General features: G+C 41.7%; 1 protein-coding gene across 2 annotated transcripts in view; it reads left to right on the forward strand.

Annotated features, from left to right (window-relative positions):
• The window catches only part of EGFR (epidermal growth factor receptor), a 158,800-nt gene that overhangs the window by 122,717 nt on the left and 9,196 nt on the right, over positions 1-26,887 (forward strand). For both annotated transcript variants that reach the window (XM_015618676.3, XM_015618675.3), the window contains exons 13-24: positions 439-571; positions 1,932-2,031; positions 3,882-4,039; positions 9,401-9,436; positions 10,734-10,875; positions 12,533-12,655; positions 13,854-13,952; positions 18,429-18,614; positions 21,882-22,037; positions 22,829-22,904; positions 24,103-24,249; positions 26,595-26,692. In XM_015618676.3, the coding sequence (XP_015474162.1) occupies positions 439-571; positions 1,932-2,031; positions 3,882-4,039; positions 9,401-9,436; positions 10,734-10,875; positions 12,533-12,655; positions 13,854-13,952; positions 18,429-18,614; positions 21,882-22,037; positions 22,829-22,904; positions 24,103-24,249; positions 26,595-26,692 (1,454 nt within the window). The remainder of the gene's footprint in view (positions 1-438; positions 572-1,931; positions 2,032-3,881; positions 4,040-9,400; positions 9,437-10,733; positions 10,876-12,532; positions 12,656-13,853; positions 13,953-18,428; positions 18,615-21,881; positions 22,038-22,828; positions 22,905-24,102; positions 24,250-26,594; positions 26,693-26,887) is intronic.

Below are 26,887 nucleotides of genomic sequence, written 5' to 3' on the forward strand. Positions count from 1 at the left end.
TAATGGGTGTAATTGTATCCATAAATCTATCTACCCTTTCAATTTAAAAGCATTTCCTCTTGTCCTGTTACTACAGGCCTTGTTAAAAAGTTGTTGTAAGTGCCCTTCAAGTACAAAAAAGCCCCAGTAATGTTTCTCCAGCTGTCTCTTCCCCAGGATGGACAACTCCAGCTCCCTCAGCCTGATTTAACTTTATTATATGTCTGTTGAGCTGTCACAGAGGAGATCATTCTTATTTTGAATGGCCAGAAGCCACTCAATTTCAGGCTTTGGGATTTAGAGAAGCATGATTACTCCTCTTCCACTCTACCAGAGCCATTCATAGCTGTTTTGGAACAGGCTGGGGAAACCAGTTGGTCAGATGGAGTGAGAATGGAGAGTTTGACCTCTCTCTTGTCTTGACATCCATGTCTTTTCTTGTCCCTCTTTCTTTCCCAGCTGCTGCCAAGCATGTTTGTGACCCCCTGTGCTCAGATGTAGGCTGCTGGGGCCCAGGGCCCTTCCACTGCTTCTCCTGCAGGTTTTTTGATCGTCAGAAGGAATGTGTGAAACAGTGCAACATCCTGCAAGGGTAAGGGGTCTCAGGGATGCTTCAAGTTTCGGTGATGGCATGGGGGTTTTGGTTTTTAAAATGTGTTATAGCTAGAAAGAAAGCAAGAAATTTGGTCTCTGGTTGCATGGGATTTCCCCAGCTTTGCAGAGATGTTGTATGAACACAGTACCTAGCTAAGGTACCTCTCCTTCCCCATTCAGTATTGCTTAGGAGTTTGCTCCTGACATGGTGACTGCTAAGAAAACATTCCCTTAAATCCACAAGGAGACTGTCTGGAGGCCCAAGGAGGCTAAGCCTTGGGCTTTCTTCCCATGAGAAAGAAAGGAGTTTAAAACCCAAGCTGTGACTGTCACACCAAGTACACTGGGTGAGAGCCATAACCATTTAGAGTCTCTGGGAGCTCAGTCATCCCCAGAGCCAGGGCTGCACTGCTTGGTAGACTTCCTTCCCCTTATATTTGCTCAGATGAGCAGCTCACTCTTGCAGTTTGAAAAGTTGCAGTCAAGGGAGAATGAACTTTCATCCAAAAATCACTGCGAGTAGCAATTTCAGGCAAAATTATTGCCTCAGCCTCACTCAGGACTTGGAAAAAAAAATTGCTGCCTTGTGTGTCAATTCAACAGGTGATGTAGGTGGAAAAAGCATGTCTAGCAGCAAAATTACAAAGTTTGACTTTTAAAGCTCCTGAGTATTAAGCAAATACTTGTCAGGGCTAATGCCTCTGATGTTTGTATTTCTCTAGTGGCTTGCAGTATAGCAGCTGTCTTTCTTTTAAAGTGAATTCCCTCTAGCAGCTATTATAACCTGAAGGGCAAATCAGGGCATTTTTTTGTGTCAAATGATGGGTAGATTTAGTTTAATTAATAACACCATTACTTGAAGTGGAACAGCTTTATTGCTATTAAAACCATCTGTTCCCAACTTTCATATTTTAATGATTCATTGTGTGTTGTAGAGAGGACATGAATTTAATTATCAGTGCCTTGCTGTTTAACTTTCCTAATTATTATTTGTAGCCTTGAAATTACTTGAACTGTTTTTGCTGATCTCTTTGCATCACTACCACTTAAAAGCTTCTAGAAATGGTTGTGAGTATTCTGTGACATTAGCTTAAAAGGGAAAGTAAACTAATTTGTAGTGTGCAATCTGGAGTGCCATGTGTTTCACTGTCAACCAAATTTCCCTTACTCTTATGTCCTCCTGATTGCACTGAGCAAGTGCTACTGGTGTAGCCAGGGGGGTGCCTCATCCTGTCTCAGTACCATCATCATCTCAATCAAATGTGGAAAAGTCTGGAAAAGGAGAGAAGACCACAATTTATCACTTGCTATTATTTCTGAGGTTTAATTATTTCTCTTTTTTTGTTGTTGTTTTCCAGGGAGCCAAGAGAGTTTGAAAAGGACTCCAAGTGCCTGCCCTGCCACCCTGAGTGCCTGGTGCAAAACTCCACCATGTACAATGCGACCTGCACTGGACCTGTAAGAGCAGATTCATCTTAGCAAACCTGAGCCTCAGATCATGTATTAATATCTATTTACCATGTTCAGATAATCCTGAGGTCTCATTCTAACCCTATTTGATGTGAAGCAGAGAATGAGGGTGGTTAGAAGTCAAGATCTTTGGGAAAGGGAGAAGGATAGGAAACCTCAAGGTGTGAGTTTTATTTTCTGGTATGTAATCCAGAGTCACCAACATTGTAGAGTCTTTAATATTTTTTGTATTTTTGCAGAAAAAAAATTACTTACTTTGGGAAATATGGCAAACATTTGAGTGACATATAACCTCTCAACTTCCAAGTCAGTGTGAACACATTAGGTCAAACTCAGATCTTAATTGCAAAGGTCCAGTTCTCTTTTATTTTTTTTTCTTTGTGTTTTTGTTTGGGTTTTTTTTGTTTTTTTTTTTTAGATCAAATCTCCTGCTTCCATCACAGGTCCACCTCTGTATTATTTAACCCAACTCTTTAAACACCTCTTGCCACTGCCACCAGCCTCTGAGTGTTTGAGCCTTGCCCATTGTTGTGGGTTAGGAATGGTACTCCCCAATTTAGTACTCCCACTGAGACTCTCCAAACCACAAGCTGCTCACTCACTCCCTCTCCCCCTTCCTCTGTGGCAGGCTGGAGAGGAGAATTGGAGGCACAAGAGGGGAAAATCATGGGATGAGATAAGAACAATTTACTGGAAACAGCAATGAGATAAGGAAGGGAACAGTAACAGCAGCATCATTAGTAACAGTGTACAAGAAAGGGGAAGGATTTACACAATGCTCAGAACCAGCATTACCCCACTGTTCCCTCTATCATGCTTGCTCAACCAGAGGGAACCCCTTCTTCCCAGAAGAAACTCCTTCCTGTGCCCCTGGCGATGACATGAAGGGGTATAGAATAACCCCCATGTCCTAGCCATGCCTCTCCCAGCTACTGCAAAAATTAACCCTGCCCTGTCAAGAGCAAGGACACCCATCTTCAGTTTGAAGAGTCACTGCTCAGTAATGTGAAGCATTTCCATCCTCTCTCCTAGCACCATGGCCTCCAGGATGTTATTTACATTATAAACTCCTTCAGGCAGTGACCCCCTGGTCCATATTTGCCTAGCATCTAGTAGTCTATTATAGTGGCCCTTACACATTACAGTGATTAAAATAATCTTCTTATAGCGTGTCTTACTTTTGTCCCACTGCAACCAGCACTGTGGATCTGGTCTGGTCATTCATGGTGATGTTACAGTCTTAATAAAAACAGTTCTGCCAAAAATGGCTGAAGGCAATGCCTTTAAATACAAACTTAAGTGCTTTTCAAAGTGGAAAAAAAAAAGCATGAACTTCTTGGGTTGCCTTCATCATCCTATGCTGCTTCTTTCTAACAGAGGAAAGAACCTATGCTGAGAAACCAGAAAAATAATGATTTTATTCCGGTATTTCAGGGAGGTATCAGGAGGTGTATATCCACTATTTTAAACTATGTGACAGTAGATTGCACCAGGTAGCAACCAAGCTGTCTGCTTTTCAGCTAACCCTTATCAAGGTGTCATTAAATTCTTCCCCATTTAAAATGCAAAATGCAAGTTTTCCAACCAGACAGAAGGCAGAGGGAAAAAAAGAAGCACCATTGTAGTGCAATAAAATATTAGCTTTAAGCACCAGGAGCTGTCTTCTGTATGGTCCATCCTACAAGAGCAATTATTTGCAAGAATATCAGGTAGCAAGGTGATAAAACCAGACAACGCTGAAAACTTCCAGCAGTGGAAGGCATTTAGATTTATCTTCTGAATTTCCTCCTGAATAAGCTGATGTAAGGGCGTTATAAACAAGTTGTTTCTCTCTGCAGGGCCCTGACAATTGCATGAAGTGTGCCCATTTTATAGATGGCCCCCACTGTGTGAAATCCTGCCCAGCAGGGGTTCTGGGTGAGAATGACACCCTCGTCTGGAAATATGCCGATGGGAATAATGTTTGCCAGCTCTGCCATCCAAACTGCACCCGGGGGTGAGTAGAACCTGGGACTGAATGGTGACAAGGTAGAAAAGAAAGAGAAACAGCTTGTCTTGGGCTCTTTCTCTTCCTGATTGAGATCCCGTGTCAAACCACTGAGAAGAACTAGCAGGGAGCAAGAAGGTCAGGAGGACACAGCTAATGTGAGCAGAGTGTGGCAAATTTTTTAAGTAGGGAAAAGTCAGTGTCTTTGTCTTTATGCAGAAGGAAAGAAAAAAAAAAAAAAGGTATAAGGGGTTTTAAGTAGGCTTGTGTGATAACTTGAGAAAAGAATTTTACAGGACTCAGCCACCAGTGGTACACCTTTTTTTTTCCTACCTGGCATGTTGCTGTGTCCTCTGGTTTTGAGAGGAACATCAGTGACATCTGGTGGATGCTGGGTTCCCAGGACCTATTTTTCTCTGCACCTTTCAACTTTCAGGAGGAAAATCCCAGTGGGGTAACACAGTGGATTTTTTTTTTCCTTCTTTCAATATGCTAGCACTTGGCCTGAGTTTAAAGCCTTGTGAGTGTGGCTTTTTTAACAGGCATCACAGTAAATCCAGTCTATATGAGCTATTGATACAATTCACCTGTATCAAGGTGTGAATTGACCTGTTCAACCTACATCACAAGTAATAGTGGTCTCCTCTCCTGATTTCCAGCCTACAGAAGACATGGGATGCACAAGAAAAGGTTTTAGTGTTTGAGAGCTGGTTATTGGACTGTGATGCTTTTGGAGCAAAAAGCTAGCCCATGTTTGGTGTATTGTCCATCAGGGGCCTCTGCCTTTTACCCTGCAAGTGTGTCTGATCCAAAATCCTTCTATAATATGCTCATAATAAGTGTTGCAAGAGAGGAGTTGTAACATACTCATTGTAATATACATCACATTGTATATTAGCTAATCCAACTGCCAGTTCCCCACCTTCATGGAAAAAAGGAAATAAAGGGTGGAATCAGCAAGTAACAGCCCTTTCTAATGCTTGTAGTGGAATTCAGTGCAATGGTTTTCAGACAGTAGTTATACCAGCCTGGTGGATTTGCCACAATTTACAGCAGTAGCCACTGTTTTTGCTGTAGTCACAGACAAGACTTATCAGGGCTTCTCACTGCAAGCCCAAGAAGAACTTTTCTCAGCTGGAAAGGGATCATAATAAGTTTGCTCTTTATTAATGACCTCAGTAGTCCCTACTGATTTGAACTGGCCACAGTGGTCCAATACCCTCCTTCTAACTGGCCACACAGAAATGCAGCTGATTAGTGGAACAGTGTAATGAGTAACAACATCTGAACATGGCTTTTTTTATACTGTGCGGACTCGGTAGTGAGATCAAACACTAGACTCAAATGCAGATTTGGAGAATATAATTTGCCAGACAGGGATGTAAAACAAGCCACACAGTGGCTCTTAGTGCACAAGCAAGTTCCAAAGACAGAATTGATCAGGGAACTCAATTTCTGCCTTGCTTTAGCAGTGGATGGGGGAACCTCAAGAGTCAGGCAGGAGATGAGGTAAGGAGACTTTTTTTAAATGAGGGTACCCATGCCTCAGTGTATTTGTCCCTATGTTATTAAGGCAGAACATAAAAAGTAGCATCAATTTCATCTTTCACATGGAAGAGCTGGGCTGAGTTTGCATCAGTTACATTGTGAACATGCTCAATAGCCCAATTTGAGTTGATGCCTGAATGTGGCAGGTGAAATAGGCTGTATTCCTGGAGGGCTCAAAGAGCTATTAGGAAGTAGTGTTGCAATATTTGCTATACAGATGGGACATCAGTGGCCATGGATGAGTAGGGAGCCAGTGTCAGGGTTACAATATGGGAACATGCAGTCAGGCACAGCACTGTCCCTCAGAAGGCAATCCATCAGCAATGCCATTTCTCTTCACGCCTTTCCCTCATTTTGCTGTGGGAATGGATCTGTTCAGCAGTGGGTGGAAAACATCTGTCTCACAAATCTTTTGCATCCTTAGAAACCACAGTCTCAGCGATTCTTGCATGACAAGAAACAACTTCATTTCTGTCCCTGTCCAATTTCACGGCTAGAGCCCACAAAATCTTATCAGCATGATTAAGTGTGCTGACTTCAGTAGTCATGCAAGCAAAGGTTCCCAGGATCTCTCTGTTTTCCTTATTTGAAGAAGCTTCAAGTAATAGACTTCTCCTCCCAGTAGAGGTTTGTCACAAATTTCATTTTTTCTTTTTAGGTATGCATACTGGTCGCACATTGCTTTTTTTGCAATGCCACAAAGAATTCCTCTGAGTCTCACTTTCTTGGCTGAGTCCATTTTTCAGCCTTCATTGAGAAACAGAATGAGGGATGCTTTCTCCTGTTTAGTCCAAAGGGCCCCTTCTCTCCCAATTCTTCTGTATTCTCTTGGGGATTTTGTACACAAGCTTCCTTTTGCCCTGCCTCTAGTATAGCTGAGAATATATTCTACAATAAAGAAAGCAACATCTCAGAAGTCCTGGAATTACCCCATATGTTCATCAATTAAAGACACTCATCATCTTAATTAATCTTCTCAGTGCTGAAGGATTTGATTTTCTCTTGCCAGTCTCACAGAGTACAGGAAATAAACCCAGACACAACCACTGGGGTGGATAAGGGAGGAGGAGAAGCCACCATTGCAGCCAATAACACTGCACATCCTGGCTGCATCCACAGTTATCAACACTCTGTGTCTCACCCATCTTCATTATAAATGCTAAGGGATTTTTGGGGGAGATAAGAAAGTGGCCAGGGGATCTGAGAGGGAAGGCTCCAGAAAGCACAGCACAAGTTCTATGCCTTTGTCATTCTTGAAAGGTTCCTTAGAAATAAAGGACAAAGTAAAATTTTCATAAAGTTTAAAAATATTTAAAAATTATTTTCCAGTTCTTTTATGATTGTGAAGTAACTTTGGCTGTTACAGTGTGAGTCCCGCCTGAAGGCCATCAATTATAACAACTTGAATGTATTACATCAAATTAGGAACTATAGGTCGAGGAGAAAGTTGTTAGAATATTGATGAATTTGGGAAACAAACAGCTGGGTCTGCACTGGGACAAGGAATATTTACATAGCTAGATAAAATGTGTAGTTCAGGATGAAGTAGTTTTCAGGAGCTGTACACAGAACTAATTTTCCAATAAGTAGAGAAATATATCAAAGACTGCAACTTCTGTTATATTCATCTCATATATCCATAAGATCTTGAGTTACTTCTTAACATAAGGTCACGTTTCTCATTTTGGTTTCTGTAAGCAGAAGAAAAATTATTTAGGAATGGAAAACGTGATTGTTTAGATTCCATAAAATCTGGGTTACTTATGTATGGTGTCATCATAAAATTCCACATTAAGAGAGATAGTTATATATAGTCCTGGAGGGATAATTCTAGTGGGCTTTGTTACTTCTCTGACTTGTGAAATTAATCAAGAAAACCAAGTGGGATTTGAAAAGTACAAGCTGATCTCTATTTCTTCCCAAACACCTTTTTAGTTTTTCTTATGAGACTTCATATTGATGGATTTGTGTGGGGAAAGGAAGGGGACTGTCAAAAGTCTACAGGTCTCCCACCTCTACTTTGATGTGTAAGAGAAGTGATCAGTTATTCCTCAGACTGCAGCTACAATCACCTCAGCCAGTTTTTTTGCTGTTAGAAAGCACATAGAGAACTTGCCATCTTAAAGTAGCATGGCAAACCAGAATTTTGAGGAAGAGACACTTTGAGGGACAGTAGCCATGTTCTGAAATTAGGTGAGGTTTTCTAATTTCACATTCATATCAAGAGCGGCTGCACATACTTTGTTGCATTAGAAATTCTCATCTGGGAGGCAGACTGTGACTGGATGAGGTCTGGAGTCCTAGATCAGTTTTCCATTGAGCACCTGAAGAGAGAAGCCCAAGGCAAGATCTGCCTCCTATGATGATAAGCAAGCTGGTGGCTCTGCTCTCTGCATGTGCAGCCTCTCTGTGCTCAGTTACACAACTGAAGAGACAAAGCAAGCTGTATGCTGGTAAGAAAGCTAACGAGGCTGAGGACCCAGAATCCGGGAATTGGTATGCACAGCACTTCCAGCATGTCCAGGACACCAGGATGCACATTCCTGCATGGGAGCCCAGTGAACTTAGAAGACCTTCCAGATGCTGGGTCTTGGAGCACTGTGTTGGCCCAGAAACAAGGCAAATATACAAGGGAAGCTCCGAGTAATGAAAACAAACAAACAAACAAACTAAAACCCAATAAAATGAGCGGTTGCTTCACCTCTCCCTTCCCCAGACCCAGACTAAGTTGTGAGAGAAGATCTGCAATTCTACCTGGCATTTTGAAATATTTCCTCCTCTCAGTGAGAGGGATTCCAGAGCAGTTTTCCTGGCATGGGCTCACTCCTTACCCCCTACTTGACCTCCTCTGGAGCTGTTTTGGGATAATCCATTTTCTTTAAGTCAGCACAGGGAGCAGATACCACAAACTGGACTTTACTCTTTCCTGTGCTCTGTTTTCCAGAGGTGATGTCATCCTGTCAGTAATGCTCTCCTTCCTCAGCACACACCACAACGACCACAATTCCCATGAAGAGCATACATCTCATAGCCCAGCAGCACTTGGGGAATGCACTGGGCCTTTCACACTCATTAGACCATCAAGTGAACACAGTCACTGTTTTCATCTGTGTTTTTTATTATTATTTTTTTGCACTGCACTGCCAAAATTTTGAGCATTTTAAACTCAAATGAAGGGTGAATGAGTTGCTAGTAGAGTTCCTGGCTCTCTGGATAATGATTGTACCTGTTTACATTACCAGTAACATAAGACTTTGGATTCTTAAGGAAAAATGTCATGGACACATGCCATGTAGCCCGAGAGAGTGCTGTCAAATCCCATTTTTTGATGAAAGTCCATGTATCTGCTGCCCAAGTTTTCCATTGCAATAGAAAGTCTGGTAATTAAAATCTTTACCTTATCAGGAAACAAGGATTATGCAGGAGGGTCTGCAGTGATATGCTTCCAAATGTATTTCTGTCCGTGTAGGAGGAGGCTACTTCTGTTCTCATCCACAGTCAGCCTTGGGCTCTGCACTGAGACAGGAAATCCATGAATTTTGTGTATCTGTGTCCTCCCCCACTTCTACTACATGCTAAAACATTGTTTTAAAACATTCTTTAAACTAAGAATGCAGCGTAGCTATTTCCCTTTGTTAAAGATCTTGCAGCAAGGTTGTTGACTGATATTCAATGAAGTGTATGACTATTATAAATTCCTGTGTTAACACTTGGACTGCTCTGAAACACAAACTTTAAAACTAGTAGCACTCTTCTTAGTTGGAATTACAGAAGTATGTAGGCCAGAGCTACTATGTTTGTAATGTTCATTTGTTTTTACAGGTGCAAAGGGCCAGGTCTTGAAGGCTGTCCAAATGGGTGAGTATTTCATCTGCTACAATTAATGGCAGAGCTGGAAAGAATGTGTGTGTGTGTGTGTGTGTGTGTGTGTGTGTTTACATTTCCACACTGGACACTGCAAGGCTGGGACTAAAGTCTTCAGCTGTTTACAGGGAAGTGACAGATACAAAAATGGTTTAAAGAACTGAGAAATATTGCTACTGGCACAAGACTTTGAAATCTTGTTCTGGCTACAATTTTTGTCAAGGTGAGGCCAGGGATCTGTTACTGAAGAATAAAAGGAGGGGATGGAAAAAGAAAGGATTAAAGGCAGAGAGAGATATGTTTAGGACTGATCTAGTTGCCTGTGTTACTGGAGACTCAGAGATGCAGAGGGTCTTTTCCAGCCCTGTGATCTCTAAATCTCCAAATACTGTGTGCCCAGATGGATGCTCATTCGTCACACTCAGACTGGATCTTACATCACACTGTTTGGCTTCATGATGTGCTCGAGGTCATGCAGCAAGCAAACAGTCTTCTCTGACTGAGAGGGATTTAGTTTCTGGCCACAAAGTCATGCTATGGCATGATAAATTCAGCCTAGAAGTGCTGTTAAAAAGTGACTGCATTTAATAGTAATCCCTGGGGCAACTTAGAAAAATGCTGGGAAGAATCTCTACAGACCAAAAAACAACCGTGGAAAACAGGTTTTTCTTTTCAACTTAAATTTGCAATTACCCAGGATCTCATGAATCTGTGTGTACAGTGGGGATGGTACACAATACCTGGCTTCAGACACTTGTCCTTGTAAGGAAGACAGATGATCTGACATTCAGACAGACCCTTACAGCAAGCCTTGCCCCCCACCAATAATGGGGGGATGTCAGCTGTGCTGCTGGTACCACAACTGTGTCTGTCTTTCTGAGATCCTTCTCTCCACATGCTTCTTGTCTCTGATCACACGAGGGCTGCCCACAGCTGGCTGGCACACAGAGGCATCACGGATTTGATGCTCATGTGCTTGGTGGGTTTGTCAGAGGGAGCAGAAATCCCCTCTCTTAAGCTATGAGGATCAGTTCCAACTGTGAGTTTGAGGGAAGAATGAAGACTTGTGGTTTAAACCCAGATGGAAATTAAGCACTACTTTGAACAGATTACTGGATGAGGAATTTAAAAATACAGGCACCCAAGAAATCTGAAATGTCAAATAGTAGCCTTACGTGGGTGTCCAGAGTTTGATCAAAACATAAGGCTTCCTGCAACCTCTGTAGGGCTTCTTTAAAATCTTAACACCTAAGAATTTTTTTCTCTTTCTGCATCCCCTCCTGTGTTGCAGCTCCAAGATCCCGTCTATCGCAGCCGGTGTTGTCGGAGGTCTCCTGTGCCTGGTGGTGGTGGGCCTGGGCATCGGCCTGTACCTGCGGAGACGCCACATCGTCAGAAAGCGGACCCTGCGCCGGCTGCTGCAGGAGAGGGAGGTGAGCACTGCCAGCACCCCTGCCACTTCTGGGGCAGTGGCTGTCCTCCTCCTTGTACCAGAGGATTAAAGCAGCCTGCATCTGCCTTGTAACGCAGCAATCCCTTGGGATGGGGAACGCGGCAGCTACCACGCGTCTCAAGGAAGGAGTGGCATTGCACCTAACACCTCCTCAATCTCAAATCTGATCCCTCTGCATATAAGTTGTAAAATATTTAAAGGGTTTTGATGTCTCAATCCCAGGGAAAGTCATTGAGATTGTCTAATCAGAAAAAAACTACACCTTCAGGTTGAGGTGCAATGTGTTTGATCATCCACATTACCTTCCTGTGTAGACCTTCAGCTTCAAATTGTGTGTCCCTCCAGACAAGCCTTGAGGCTCCCATGGCACCTTGGGGTGCTTTGGAAAATTTTACCCCCTTCATCAGATGCATACCTGATCCTGTGGAAAAAAAGGAGAGGAGGGAAAGGAATTGAGGAAGTGTTTGTGTCTTGTCTTTGGTTTGTTTTTAGCACAAGAAATCCACAAAGTCGTCAAAGTGAATGGTTCACTCTGTTGGGCGTGAACATGCACTGCTTTTTGGTTTTTGCATGGCTTTGGGTGCATGCACAGCATCACCCTCTGGATACCTCATATACAGCAAAATTCCTAATCCTAGGTGGTAGCTGCTCTTTTGTGGTTAGCCCCCTTCTCTTTCTAGTCCGGTTCTAGTAAATTAGCCAGTTGTTTTTAACGTTCTGCTAAAGCCCCAGTTGCAGCTTCTTTCTGTACTTGCCAGCTTTGCAGAGTCAGCTGCTAATATCCTTAAAAAAAAGAAAGAAAACTCCAAGCTGTCTTGTTTTTCATTGCACTATGAAACTGTATTTTACATACTGCTGTATTCTGCCGTTGTGATAGTAGAGTTCAATTTGTGCCCAGCTCATATTGCACCCTCTGGACTCCTCAAGGTGCAGATATTTCATCACAACAGAGAGGCTGCTGGTCCTCTAAAATCAAATTGAATCTAGCTAAATATGGTTTTATTTGAAGAAAAAGCAAAAGGAAAAACACTAAGGAAAAAGCTGGCTTAGGCATCATAAAAACATTAAATATATTTGGAGAGCATTACCACTATTTGTAATACAGCTGAAATAAAATTTTGAAAAAAATCAATAGGCAATTCAACATCATTTTTTTTGAGGAAAGAATCAGTGTCAGAGTTTCAATTGCTGCTTGTACACCACGTGGTGTAGGGGAACCACTGGTACCATGGGAATTTTATCCAGTTAAACAAGAGCAGACATGAAATGTTGCAGGTGATTCTTGCCCATTATTTTGAACATTTTAATAATTTATTCACAAGTTCAAAACAAAAATAATCTCTTTTAGCATCTGTGGTAATTATATTATTTTTCATGCCATGTGTTTCAAGACTTTGAAGTCATAGCCTCCATTTGAGAAGAGGGCTTCATTCTCTTTCAAAATGGCTGTTGCCACTCTGTGCTTGGCTTTTGGAGCAGGTATTTTTATTCCTGCAAGTCAGAGCAGAGCTATCTTCCCAAAAACTTCACATGGAAACAAATGTTCATTATTTTAAGGGAAGGATTTATTTGCTTCCACAAAGTTTTCAGCCTTCCAGACTGTGTAACCTTCTAACATCATCTTCTCTCTGCACCAGCTTGTTGAACCACTGACACCCAGCGGGGAGGCACCAAACCAGGCTCATCTGAGAATTTTAAAGGAAACAGAATTTAAAAAGGTCAAAGTTTTAGGCTCTGGAGCTTTTGGCACTGTTTATAAGGTAAGATCACCATGTTTCTATTCCCTTTTTCATCTTGCTCCCTTCTGCAGAAGCTGCCCAGACAAACAAGAACTGGGAGCTTCAATTATTGTGTAGATGGTTTTTTTTTAAGTAGATTTTATAGCATGTATAAATCTGTTGAAGTGTAGAGAGATTACTCAATTGTGATTAGTTTTGTTAGAAATTGGGTAACAGGAAAAGGTTTACTTAACACGTTGCCAAAGCCATACTGTTGACCCTGGAGAATAAATATCTTGGCTTAAAAACTACCACAGACAAATACACCCCTTTGTAAATATTAAGAAGAAAAAGAAATGCGCTTTTTTAAACTCAGTGCAAAGCCATTTTCCTGTCATCTGGGATCTTCTTTTTGTAATTTTCAGTAGTTCTTTCATTAGAACTGATTCAGATGTGTGAAAGTGTCTGCACACCTACAGTTGTGTAGGTGCATAAGTTATTTTTTCTCTTCGTGTTTGTTTATCCTCTGTGCTTCTTCATCAGGTTCCACTTTTCTGTGCTCCTCCTTTTATTCAGGATATATGTTTCAGGCTTTTCCATTAACTGCAGGTTCCTATATTTCTTTGTAAAGCTCTATATTCTGAATCAGGCTTCCAGCTATGATTAGGAACTTCAGGAGCACAAATCCCTATGCTGCTAGGGATTTGAGCAGCATTTCCTCACAGTGCCACGCTGCTGACTGCCACCTAAATGGCCTCCTGACACTAGAGACATAGAGCACTGCACCAGTGGGACATAGACTTCCCTGCCACTGCATGTATATAGGCCTGGATTATTTGTACAGCATAGGTGTCATCTGGTTTTAATGAGAAAATGCTAATTATTTTCATCCCATGATTTGTAAATTGGAAATGGCAAGGTTTTTCACGCGCAATTGCTGTGATGCTCTAATTAGTTAGATTTCCATCCACAAAAGTTGCTCTTCATGCATCTCTTGGGCTATTTATGTAATGAATATGTTTTTTCAAGTACAGTAGAGGTGACTGAAAAAGAAGTACCACACCATTAGAAGGAATTTAGTAATACAGACAAGACACATTTTTTCAGTATTTTTGTTGTCTGTCATTTCTTTCCATTGCTCTATTTAAGTCTACTTACAAGATGTAAAATATATATGTAACTGTGAGAATTAATTTGTTAGGTATGAGACTGAATAACTCTTTGTACTTCTTTTTGGTAGGGACTTTGGATCCCAGAAGGAGAGAAGGTTAAAATTCCTGTTGCTATTAAAGAGTTGAGAGAGGCTACATCACCAAAAGCCAACAAGGAAATACTTGATGTGAGTTTCAATGTTTGTTTTCTCAAGTTGTCAGTGGTCTGTGGATTTTCTTCTCCAACAACTAGAAGGGTTTCAGGATTTTGTGTGGGAAGAAATATTTTGCATCCAAAACTCAATTCTTCATCCAGAAGTTCTGCACTTTGCAGCCCAGTCTGTGAAGTGCTTTTTGTGTCTCTCATGAACCCAATCCAAGTACAGATAATATACTCATAGGGTAGCACCTAAGGAGTGGTTAGGACCATACATTTACAGCTAATTCTTTTTTCTTTATTCTGATTTTTCAGGCCTTAAGCTGTAGCATTCATTGTCATTATGGTGGTACAACTATGCTAAATAACAGACATAATGATTTATGAATCCTGCAGATTGTCATAAAATAGTTGCTTGATTAAATAGGATTTAATTAGTTATAAATCCAAAATAAAATTTTAAAATCCCAGCTGTCTGATTTCTCTGCCATAGAATGCAAGAAATTATCTCACCTTCTGAATGAAGCATGGGATTTTTATTATATTGGATATAGTTCATCCCTTCAGAGAACAGGAGAAAGGGCTATGGCACACTGATTTAGGGGTTCACAAATGAGTTTACAACGAGTGAGCCAGAGTCCTAAATACAAAGTTTCCTGAACTGGGAATTGATGAAAATCTTAACTAGATCCAAAGCCATGGAACATGCAGCACCAAGGGTGTATAAATTTCTGTACAAGGAAAGGAGTGAGTGAGTGAGTGAGAGTGAGGAAAGGAACACTCAGAAGTTCAGTGTAACTTAAGATTTCCCGTGCTGTGGCTCAGTCTTAAGCAACAAGAAGAGTGTGTCTGTCTGTCTTTCTGTCCTGTCCCTGGTATGTCCCAAATAGACCTGTTTGTCTGGAATTGATGATGTTGTTAATTAAGCACACAAGTCCTTCAGCCATGGAGAAAATTGTGGATTTTTTAAAATTTTGGTAGGGTCTGAATTTAGAAGGATTTTTTTAAAAAATAATCCAGTTTTGGCCAGCAAATGACACCTCAGGTAGGAAGGTTCATCTCAGATGTTTGGGTCTGGTGAAGATCTTAACAAGATGCCCATCCTTGCAGTGGGAAGTCTCAGGATAAATGTCTGTGAACAAACTACCGCTTGTGCTACTGATGATAATAAAGCTCACTGAATTTTTCAAGTCACCCTGAATAAACAGTGTTATTCCAATACATTACTCTGCTTCAACAGATTGTGTGTTATGCACCATATGATTTGATAGACGTATTGCAGCAGTGCAGAAGAATAGGTGGTCCAGCTCTAAATCCGTACAGGAAGCAATATCCATTCTGGTTTTAGTTTAGTTAGACTCCAGACAAATTTCAGGCCTTCCCCAGGTCCCTAACTATGTGGCCCTCATTCCTGCCCCTCACCTGCCTGTGATCCCTCCCTTCACTGGCATTCCCTGCATTGAGGAGCTGGCAGAGATGCTGCTCAACTGCCTGCCCTGAGCTCTGCCCCACATTTTGCTCTTCACAGTGATAAGGAGCGTAACACAGTGTTCACAAAGGATGCTTTGGACTTAACTGCATTCAATTCCTGAAGGCATGTATCCTGAAGGAAGGGCTAGTCAACAAGCCCACACTACTTCACCCATCCTTCAGCAGATCAAGATTGCTGGGCAGGGCAATAGATGCAGGGACTGTGTGCTTTTCTGTGGTATCAAAGTGCTTTCTCTTCTAAAAAAAATTTCTGTAGTAAATCCCCACATTATCTTTTCCTTTGAATTAGGATGCTTAACAAAAAAACTCTTGCTTTTTCAATGCTGTTAATTTTTAGATAATTTGGTTGGTGGAATTCAGTATTTCAGAACTAAATTTAAAAGAGTACAAAAGCAGTGAAAGAAGTCACAGGGATGACTCCAAAAGCACTTCTCAAGACACATGTTTGCTAAACAATTTAACAAGGTCACTGGAACCTCAAAGATAATAATGTCTAATTAAAGGTGATTTGTCTTACAGAATCACACTTGGTATAGAACAAGCACAGCAGCTTTAGCTCTTATAATCCAGGCAAGCTCTGGCTGACTTTATTAGGGTAGGGTTAATTCAGAAGGTTGTTGTTAAATACCAAGCATACTTGGAACAGGTCAGAGCGCACCCGAAGAGATTTCCAAGATAAACAGTTGAAACAAAGACCCACTTTAATGTCTTGGGCTACTTAGAAGGACCCACAACCACACAATAGTTCTGTTCTGCTTTCTGCAAGGAGGAGGCGGTGGCCTATTTTCCTTTGCAGTACCAAATGGGAGAGGCGGTGTCAACACTTGGACGCTCTCCGAAAGCTGTGTGGCCCAAACGCCCACCGCGCTCCTGCGGCGTCCCAGGGCTCAGCCCCCGGGTCAGCCCCGCGCGGGCTGCGCGGCAGATGGGCAGTGAGAACAGCTCCTGCTCTGCAGTCTTCCCCCCACACCCTGCCCTGCCAAAATGAATACAATACGGATCTGAATCCCAGCAGGAAGCAAGGCATCCTTCATCATTACAATGGCTCCGTTTGGAAGCATAGGGAAATGAAGTTGTTTTGGTCTCTGTTTATGGCTGAGTATTGGATAACAAATTTACAAGAATCTCTAAAAAACAATGCCACAAATATATAGAAGCTGAATAGCAGATTGTGTTCCTGCTTTATCTTTCCTTGAGCTAGCCCACACAATCAGTGCTGTGCGTGGCAGAGGGCTGTTTTTCAGTGGTGTACTCACATCTTGCAGTAGGTTGTCGAGCTCTTACCAGTTCTGGTGGAGATCCTATTTAACCTGTCTGCCTGGAGGCCATTCTCATCCTGAGGGCTCCAAAACAAGGATACCAAATGCAGAACTAGTACCTCAAAAGAAGCTGCATTACATCATGTTTTGCTTAGGCTGGCACATAAAGCAACAACACAGGGCCCAGAAAGTATTGCTTAATAATTAGGATTGCTTATTTCTTGAACGTCACTGCCTTAATAACTTTGTTTAATAATAGTTCTCACCAGCTATGGAGCTATGTAACATCTGTGGAACACTAGCTAGATGATGAGTAATGTGCTATGGTATTTATTTTCTTAAGCTCTTAGAAAGAGCAGCTTTGCTCTTTCCCTTGTGCCATTTGTATCTTCACTATGATTTGGGGTACTGCTGGCCTGAATTGCCAAGGGGTGATGTTACTCTAGATGCTGAATCAAGATGCTGACAGGCTCACTGTATGGAAAAATTCCCATTCATTTTCCCTTATGTTGCTTTGCAATCAAATCACTTTTAAAATATCTAAATATTTTATACTGTAAGACTGAAATACTTGAAATACTTGAATGATACTGTAAATACTTGAAATACTGTAAATCAGACACAAAGTTAGTTAAAGAAACCAAACAAATGCAGCTCTAATTTTTTTCCCCCAAGTGGAGACCATTCTTTGAGGTGGCACTTGTCAGTGGATTTGAGTATAAATACAGATCTCAAATTTCAATCCATATGTAGTTTTTGCACACAAAAACCATGAGGTCAGGAATTTTGGCCCCTTGGCCATGTTAAATAATGTATTTGAACCAGCCAGGGTTATTTCCCTTCCCACAGAGGAATAAAAGAGGAGGAGGTATCTTGGGTGTTGTAGATCAGTACCTAAAGCTACACAGGGTGTACCAACATTTGAAAAAATAGTTTTTCACATATTTATGAAACTAAACCCCAAAATTCCAGATGACCAAAGGGTCTGTAATGCTTGGGCTCCCACATTTCATGTACCTTCCTAGTATCATTTACATTGCTATGTGGGTCTAAAACAGCTTTTCCAGCTGAGGGCAGTATTTTCACCATCATTACTTAAAGACAAGCATTCAAGCTTCTAAAGCTTGGTGTACTGATTATTAATCTGTTTGGTTTGACATGGACTGAAGAACAACATGGTCAAGAAGAACATGGTCTCTCAAAGAATGAGACTGTCAGTCACAATCTAGATGACAACTTTGACTTTCTGGGTTAGTACCAACCTTGACAGGGGAGCATAATTCTCAAAAATACTGATTTCCAATCAGTTTCATTCAGACATCTGTGAGGGAAAAAGCCATATGACACGTGTTCACAAAATGTGTTGCCCTTGCAATTAGGTGCTTAAAATGATGAAATCCTATCAGCTTACAGTCAGTGTTCAATTTATTAATTCCTCCTTGGTCTGTAAGTTTTACCCTCCCAGGATTTTATGTCCAATGTTTGCTTGGTGTACAGTAGTGAGAGACTGGCTCTTCTGTGGCATCTCAGTGATGATTTGGTGTTCAAAATCTGGACATCCATTGAACAGAAAATAGTTGGTCCATGGAGTAGGAAATATGTGTATTTTGTATGTGATATGAGACACAGAGTTTGCATACAGTATTTAAGCAACTTCTTGGATGACCACTTATTTCAAACTGCCTCCAAATATTCATGTAGTGCCAAAGGGAGTGTTTCACATTTCTTTTTTTTTTTTTTTTTGCCTTTCTTCTCAGGAAGCTTATGTGATGGCTAGTGTTGACAATCCTCATGTGTGTCGCTTGTTGGGCATCTGCCTCACTTCAACTGTCCAGCTCATCACACAGCTGATGCCTTACGGCTGCCTCCTGGATTACATCCGAGAGCACAAGGACAACATCGGCTCTCAGTACCTCCTCAACTGGTGTGTGCAGATTGCAAAGGTAAGCAGACCAGAGCTCTAGATCAGCTAAAACTCAGAGATCTGACAGCATGTAATGTGTTTGTTTAATTATCTGTCTCTGCAAATCTTTCTCTTTCACCACCTGGATCCTAGGTATCTTACACATGGCAAAAAGTGGTTACTTTTTCTTGGATAATATACTATTTTTGTGCTGATGCACAAACCTTACTTATTCTTCAAAATGCTTCTAGGCAGTGTAACATTATCACCTAGATATTTATGTCCAAACCAAACACCCGGTATTGAAATGATAATGTGATGTAAATGAGATGCAGCACAGGCAGCAGGGAAGGCAATAGAATTTGTCAATTCCCATAGCAAAATGCTGCTTCCATCAGTGGATTTCTTGGGGCTATGTCACAGGACAGTGCTGTTGAATACATCTGGTGGGCCTTGGAGAGTTTCATGATGAAATCTCTGAGGCCAGGGATCAAAACTGCTGACTGCTGAATACCAGTTCCATCTTTGCTCAGGCTGGCTTTCACCAAAAGGCATTCAGGCACCCCAGAGCTATTCTGTAATTCATGGGTGCTGAGCTGGGGTCTGTAATCTAACTGCAATTCCCATTAAAGACTCATTATCACACCTGGTACTGTTTGCCAAAGAGCAGCAAAGGAACTGCATACAGCCTTTAGCCTGTAGTAGCAATATGCTGTGTTTGTTAGCCATTTGTAAGCATGGAAAAACGAAGCAAGACCAGCAAAAAAGTAACCGCAATTGGTTGGAGATTCATCATATGAGATGGCAGTGTCTACACAGCACGGTTGCTTTAATGCTGTTTATTCCAGGAACACTGGCCCGCAGGATAACCACACACTTAAAAACTTATTGGTCCCTTGAGGCCTTGTATACATCCCAGGCTCGCCCAGCCATGGTTTGCTTTCAGGAAACATGCTGAGAACCTCAGAAATGTCTCCACCAAAAGCCTATAGAGCACATTTTTCATCTCGGCATGTTTACTTTATTTATATTGTGCTCCTCAACAAGTGAAATCTAATTTATGTGTCCACCTGGGATGTGAGTTGCATTTTCTTGTGACTTTTTGTGACTCTTTTGCTTTCTTGTTTAAAATCAATTACTGCTCTGTCCTAGCTTCAGTCTCTTTGGAGGGTGACCTGGGGGCCGTATTTCCCTCCTCCTCCTTCTTCTCCTTATTAATTTTTAAGGTGGCAAAACGTATCCCCAGATGTGTCCTTGGGGCATTGCTTGCCCGAAAGGTTGCCATTCACAATTGTTGTCTTTCGTTTGATTTTTTCTGTGGCAGTTCAACATTTGCCCATAGCAACTTCTGCCCCCACCAGTGATGCCTGACCTTCAACATATTCCTTTGTGCTGCTCTACACTGAAGTTTTCCTCAAAGCACTCATAAATCTTTTGTCCAGCTTTTTCCCACCAATGTGTCTGGTGTAACTACTCTGATAAAGTTATGCTAGATTTTTGAACATTCTCTGCCTCTTAAAAAAATTTACTTATGAGCGGAAAAAAAAAATTGAAACAAATACATGTCTGGTAACTAACCAGCAGGAGGCAAGTTCCCTGGGAAGCTTATTTTTGTTACTGTTTTCACAGCTTTGAAATAAGTTTTCTTTGCATCCTTTACAAACATTATCTTTTCCTGAGGTATGGAGTCCTCTCTTTCAGGCAAGATGTTATGACAGAGTATAAATACTCCCTGTGCAGAAACACTGTGAAGAAACTCTTTGAACACAATGGTCTCATGCTTAGTGATGAAAAATGGATTAAACTCTAGGTCTGCACACAATTAAAGGTCTGCTGAACTTTCTAAATGGGCAGTTCAACATCTTCAGTGTACAGTTATGCACATGCATGAGTCTTCAGCCATCAGTGCCTTAAACAGCTTAGTGACACTGATATTCTGCCTTTCAGCAGCTTCGAGCCTTATTAGCCTCTGCAGCAAGTCAATTTTAACAGGAAATTTTTTGTCCTACTGAGGCTAGATTAAGGAATTATTATTTTTTTAAAGATAGTCTGTTTTCTGTCAGCAGCTCAGAAGTTTTTGTTTCAAGAGCTCTGCTTGCTGAAGATCTATTTGCGTGATTCAATGCACGCTTGTAGTGGCACTGCGCCAGTTTGTTTGGGTGGTTTGTTTTGGCAACATGAGCAGTGCATGGGTGAAGTTCTGCTGAGGGACTTGGAAGGAGGATTCCATGGTGGTCCAGCTTAGAAGTGGGCTTAGGAAGCGGGTGGAGGGTGGAAGGCAATAATTCCCTCCAGTCCTCTGCCATCACACCAACATGATCATTTTGGCACTAACTTTGTAGGTTAAAAGTAACCTTTTATCAATTCTCATCATAAAAATACAAGTGCAGAAGCTACAACCAGTAGAAATGTATGGACTAGGAATAATAGTGGGTTTTGGAAAAGATACTGCAGGAAACTTTGAAATCATGAAGTTTTTGATTCCATATACCAAGAGACTGGTGTTGAGGGAAAGGGGAGTAATCTCTGTGGTCAGAAACACAGCTGTTAAATTTATGCTTTAGAAGTCAAACCAGCACAATTAGTTATATTCTTCCTCAAGAGGACGTTGTACCAAAAAAAGCACGTATGCTATGGCAAATCCAGCCTGATCATGGGAGGCAGTGAAACTGGAAGAACGTGCCTTTTTCAAAGAGGACTGGAAAATGGATGCAACTCTGAGTTCAGACTTAAAATGAATTTTTAAATCTTTCCCCCCATTTTTACCTTTGCAATGGTCTGCCTCATTGTTAGCAGAGAGAAGGCAGAGTACGCTGCCTGTAATAAAACACAGTATGAGCAACTTCGAATGGTTTTCTAAATCCTCTCTGTAGAGTTGGTGTGTGTATATAATGGCAGGGGATAGTCAAACTCCGTACTGTGCTCTCCTGAAGTCCTGGGTTTGCACAAGTGCAGACAAAAGAAGACTTTGTCCCTTTAAGTTCCATCCCAATTGTGTATTTCTTGAGCTAAGTCCCAAAGGAACCAAATCCCCTACTAATATCTACTCTACCCATTACTGCACCTTTTTCCTTCACTCCACCAGTGCCTGGACCCATAAGAAGGTTCCTGAAGGGTAATAGTAACAGTGCCAGCACTCATCCTCACGCTGCAATAAACATCATGTATTGGAGAGTGCAGGTGGGATAACTTACCACACATTAGTGGTGGTGGTGTCAGCAGTTACCAGGAAGCAGCTGAGGTTTGGTGACCTGTGTGTCGCGGCTCCGAGTGCACGAGGCCTGACCAGCAGTGTGTTGCATTGCAGGGAATGAACTATCTGGAGGAACGGCGCCTGGTGCACCGGGACCTTGCTGCAAGGAATGTCCTCGTTAAGACTCCTCAGCATGTGAAAATCACGGACTTTGGGCTGGCAAAGCTGCTCGGTGCAGACGAGAAGGAGTATCATGCTGAGGGAGGCAAGGTAAAAGCACACTGCAGAACGAACTGCTGCGCATTTGCTGGTGTTTGTGCTTGCACACAAGCCTCAAACAAAGGGGGGGAAAAATAGAGTGTGTTTTCCAAAGCTCTCAGCTGCTATCTCAGCGTGCTGCCTTTGAAGCCTGTGGAAGTCCTCTGAAATCAGCCAAAGGAGCGTCAGGCCAGTGGGTCTGCAGAGGTAGCAGAGCAGCAAATGCTTTTGAAATTCCCACCCAGAATGTCTGGGAAAATTCATCAGTGTAGCCAACACCAATAAGACTGTGCAGTTTATAAAGAGAAAGGGAATGTTGTATATTTATAGCAGAAGAAAGACCTGTCAGACTTGGTTCAACACGCCTTTGTGTTGTACTGCGTGCTGATGGAGGGAATGTGTCCTGCTGAGAAATTAAAGAGAAGCTGCTTGCAAATATTGCAGAGGCCATAAATAGAAACCATATGAGTGTAGATCAGTCATGTAGCCTAAGACTGGATTTGTGTCCTGTTCTGATAGAAGGCTAAAATGTAATTATTTGACTGTTAAAAATATTGTAAAACTGTTTAGTAAGAGATATTTCTGATATACCTGGTATTCCACACACTTCCAGGTTCTTCATAATATATGAAAATAATAAAGGAGGACTCAAAAGTTGCCTGTTCTGCCATTCACATAGTTGTGTTGGCTGTTTTTGTTTTTTTTCTTCTGCAACCAAACGATTGATTTACACACCACCTGGTGGTGAACATCCCCATAAATTTTGGGTCAACCTCTTAAGGATTCTTTGTGAATTTTCCTAGGTTCCTATTAAATGGATGGCATTGGAGTCAATTTTACACCGGATTTACACTCATCAAAGTGATGTCTGGAGTTATGGTGAGTTTAAAAGCAGTTACAATTATTCCAGATGGATTGGAAAATTTCAGGATTTGCTGGTGACTCTATACTGGCCTTTTTACTTTCTATTGTGAGAAGAGCAAGGGATCAAATATATAAACACAGTGCCCAAATCACCTATTCAACAAAGTAAAATCCCCATGAAACTACATCTGACTGAGGTGTAAGATGTTTAACAGAATATGCCTTGGGTAATGAGCCCTCCCATGAAAGGGGCTGCAGGTAGGAGACTCTGGTCTGTATGCTGAAGTTCTGTTAAAGCTTTTCTTCAGCAGCTTCACTTGAAATATAATGGAGCTGGCAACAGAGCCGCATAACTAGGAGGACTTAAAATCACTGGCCACACTATAAGTCGGTGTCAATCAGTGTAACTCTGCTGAGGCCTAAAATGCTTATGCTGTCCTGGTATTGAGAGGACAATGCTAAAAGGGAAGTAGTATGATAGCCTCCTTAGAGAATTTATTTTGTATTTGGTATAGTTCATAAATCCAGCTTGAAAGAAAGGAGCAGAAAGGAAACTTTTCGAAGCAACCTATTGCAAAATTTCCCCCCCATGGGCTCTAATATTGCGGGAAAATATTTAATGCAGATGGTCAGATCCTGTGTCCTTTCTGAAACAGTACAGCCTCTGGTCTTCTTAATCCATTTATGTATCTTGGCATCCAAAATCTTGTTTTGTATCCTAAGCTACTAGACAATCACAACAGCTACATCACAGGAGTCCATGGTATGTCAGCAAATGACGCTCAGGCAGCTGGTTTACACGTCTTTCAAAAACTGCTTTTGCTCGTCTCCCGAGAGATTGTTTTCAAACAAAAAGACAACTTCCATTTTTAAAACCACTTGCTGTGTTGCAGTTGGGAGACAGTAACCTGTGTTTCCTTTCTGTGGGGCCAGAAAGTTTGTGGAATGTTCAACAATAATATATTAGGTGAGATTATAAAAAAATAAATAAATAAAGGAAAAAAGCAAAACCTTAAAAGGAAGCAGGATGATTTCAAACTGTTATATTAATCTCTCTATAAAATTATGGGAGAAAATGCTTCCTCTTATTGGGGTTCTGGCAAAACAGTCCTTCCAGGGGACCCCCCTCTGCTCTCTGCCACCTCTCCACACCCAGGCCAAGAGTCCAGCTCCTGGCAGTCTGTTCCATGATCTTCTCTTCCCCCCACTGCAGGTGTGACAGTCTGGGAGCTGATGACATTTGGGTCCAAGCCATATGAAGGGATCCCTGCCAGTGAGATCTCCTCTGTCCTGGAGAAGGGCGAGCGTTTGCCGCAGCCCCCCATCTGTACCATCGACGTCTACATGATCATGGTCAAATGTGAGTTCACACTTGGGGTTGTGGCTGCTCATCTAACTTGAATAAGTAACCCAGGTGCATTTTATGCTGCATTCCTGGTAATGGCACAGAGATAGGGTTGTGTGAAAAGAGTGGTGAGCTTTACCTAGGATCATGGAATGTGTTTTCATAGCTCACTCATTCAACCAATTCATGTTTTTTTCACCATTCACACCACTGACTGATATTGTCAATTATTTTAAACAGATATGGTCAGGCAGTATAAATTAGCATGACACCAACCACTTTGCCTGATATTCTGGTTTTGTATATCTAGGAAATAAAATCAACACTGCCTGCTCCTCCAGGCTCCCACCTCGAGGGATAGCAATGTACTTCCCGCTGCAATCACACAGGTGGATTGTTACTAAAGGAGTGTCAGAAGTGCAGGCACAATCATAACGTCACATACATGTGAGAATTCAGGGTTCCTTTTCAAATTTGTTCCTCATTTTTGGCTGGTCCCTTTTTGGCATGCAGCTGTTGCAGTATAGCTGCTCAAGAGCAGAGGGTTTCTGAAACACTTCTCAGCCAGTTTAGGGTATGTCAAAGGGCTTCTGAATCTCAAACCCCTTTCCATCTATATCATCTACTAAATGTCAGGTTACTACCTGGCTTCCTGCACATCTCTAGGCCATGGCTGCCACTTCCCTGTTCACTGCTGTGAGGATGTGATAAGCAGCCCACTAGGTGGCATTTAAGACCTTCTCACTGGAGCAACATGTACCTGTTCCTGAGACAGGAGCCACGCTACCATGAGCACTCTTGCAGCACTTTTGGGGAATCCTAGAGCACCCACATATTGCTGTGGTGGGACAAGCACCACACAAGCTGAGCCTGATCCTGTGCTCCAAGGAACTGCATCCAGAAGTGTGCACCTAGCCTGGGAGGTGTCCAGACCCCAGAGCAATGTCCTAGGAACCCCTCCTCAGAGATTCTGAACCCTACTGATGCCTCAGCCCCTGTCTTTCCTTAGGGTCAGTCCAGATGTAGAAAGGAGGCATTTTGCCAGGCATCTAATCCAGTATCTGTTGCTTTTAAAACACAACCCCATCCCTTCCATGCCATTACACTGAATTTAAATGGAAGAGTGTGAGGACCTGGGGGCTGAGCCTTCCTGAGAAGAGCACAGAACTCAGTTGCACATCTTTTGCTGCTCTGGTCACCTCATGTTTTCTGGCTACAGTGCAGACCCGACTGAAGCTGTGCCATTTTATTGGAAGGAATTCAGGATTCCCAGTCACCTCTTTTACAATCAGAAAGTATAAGCTGAAATGTTCAAAGTTATTGCAAAATAATTACTAAATTCTTTAATTTAAAAACTAGCATTTAAATATACACACTTAGAGGTAAGTGTAAAGTAAGTAAAGTAAAGTAGGTAAAGTAAGAAACAGTAGATTCTACTCCTGCAAGAGCAGCAAATTCCCAAACACTCCATTTTCTCTAACAGCAGGAAACATTTCTTTTTGAATTAGTAGAGAATCATACTTCTAGTATGGTAAAAAGTCCCTGGAAATTATGAGATTTTGTCTAATGTGGATATCTTTGTCTAATGCAGATTTCAGGAGGCATATTACCACTTCATTTTTCCATTAATTTAGACAGGCTGTTTCTTCTGAGTTCCTCTAGACACACTAAGCTTGACCTTTATTATTTTTAATTTTAAACACAGAAGTCTCTAGACCAGCTCATCTGTTAGTTGATTACAGTGGGTTTCCTAAGTAATATCAGATGTGAAACCTCCAGTATCTATATTTGAAATCTCTTCTAGCATTGATCCAATCTAAGCTGTAAGGACTTACTTTTGTTGAAGTCAGTTTACTAATTAAATACAGCTTAGTTGCAGTAATCTTTCAATATGTCTCCAGTGAGGATGTTTTGAATTTTAGAAGACATCTGGGTACAGAGGGAGGCTGTAGACTTCCCAGGAATTAATGAAGCAGTCCAGTGACTGTTAGATGGTCAAATCCTGGTACCTCTGCAGGCATTCACTGGTGTCAATTTGCCTCCTCTCCTTCAAGAGCTTTTTTCAAAGCAAACTAATTGGGATTATCCCTCAGGTAGGACCAGCCTGCCCACATGGGGATAGGCCAGCAGGAGCTTTCCCAGCATGTGGTTTTATCTCTTTCTTCTGAAAACTGCCAAGATCTGCATTTTAATCCTGAAATTCACACCCATGGCTGGTGAATTAACTTTTTATGGTGGTCCCTTAGGGGTGGTCCCTTTATTTCTTCCATGCATGGCACTGCTTTTTTGCTGTTACATTTTATTTACACACTGTGTTTGAACACCAAAACAATTTTGTTTGTGCATTGCCTTTCCTGCAGGCTGGATGATCGATGCAGACAGCCGTCCCAAGTTTCGTGAGCTGATAGCTGAATTCTCAAAAATGGCCCGTGACCCTCCACGCTATCTTGTTATACAGGTACTGACCACAGTGGTGGGAAGGACAGTTATCCATATCATATTGCTTTCCAGGTTTTAATACATTCAGCCAGAGCCACAAACAAAATGTCAAGACTGGTCGCTATTTTCTTAGTACTGGTCTCAGTCTAGGACCAGAAGCAGTCCATACTATAATCATGAGAGGAGAACAGAGTTTGATCCTCTTCAAAATGCA

The sequence above is a fragment of the Parus major genome, chromosome 2, assembly GCF_001522545.3.
Source record: "Parus major isolate Abel chromosome 2, Parus_major1.1, whole genome shotgun sequence".
Taxonomy (NCBI): Eukaryota; Metazoa; Chordata; class Aves; order Passeriformes; family Paridae; genus Parus; species Parus major.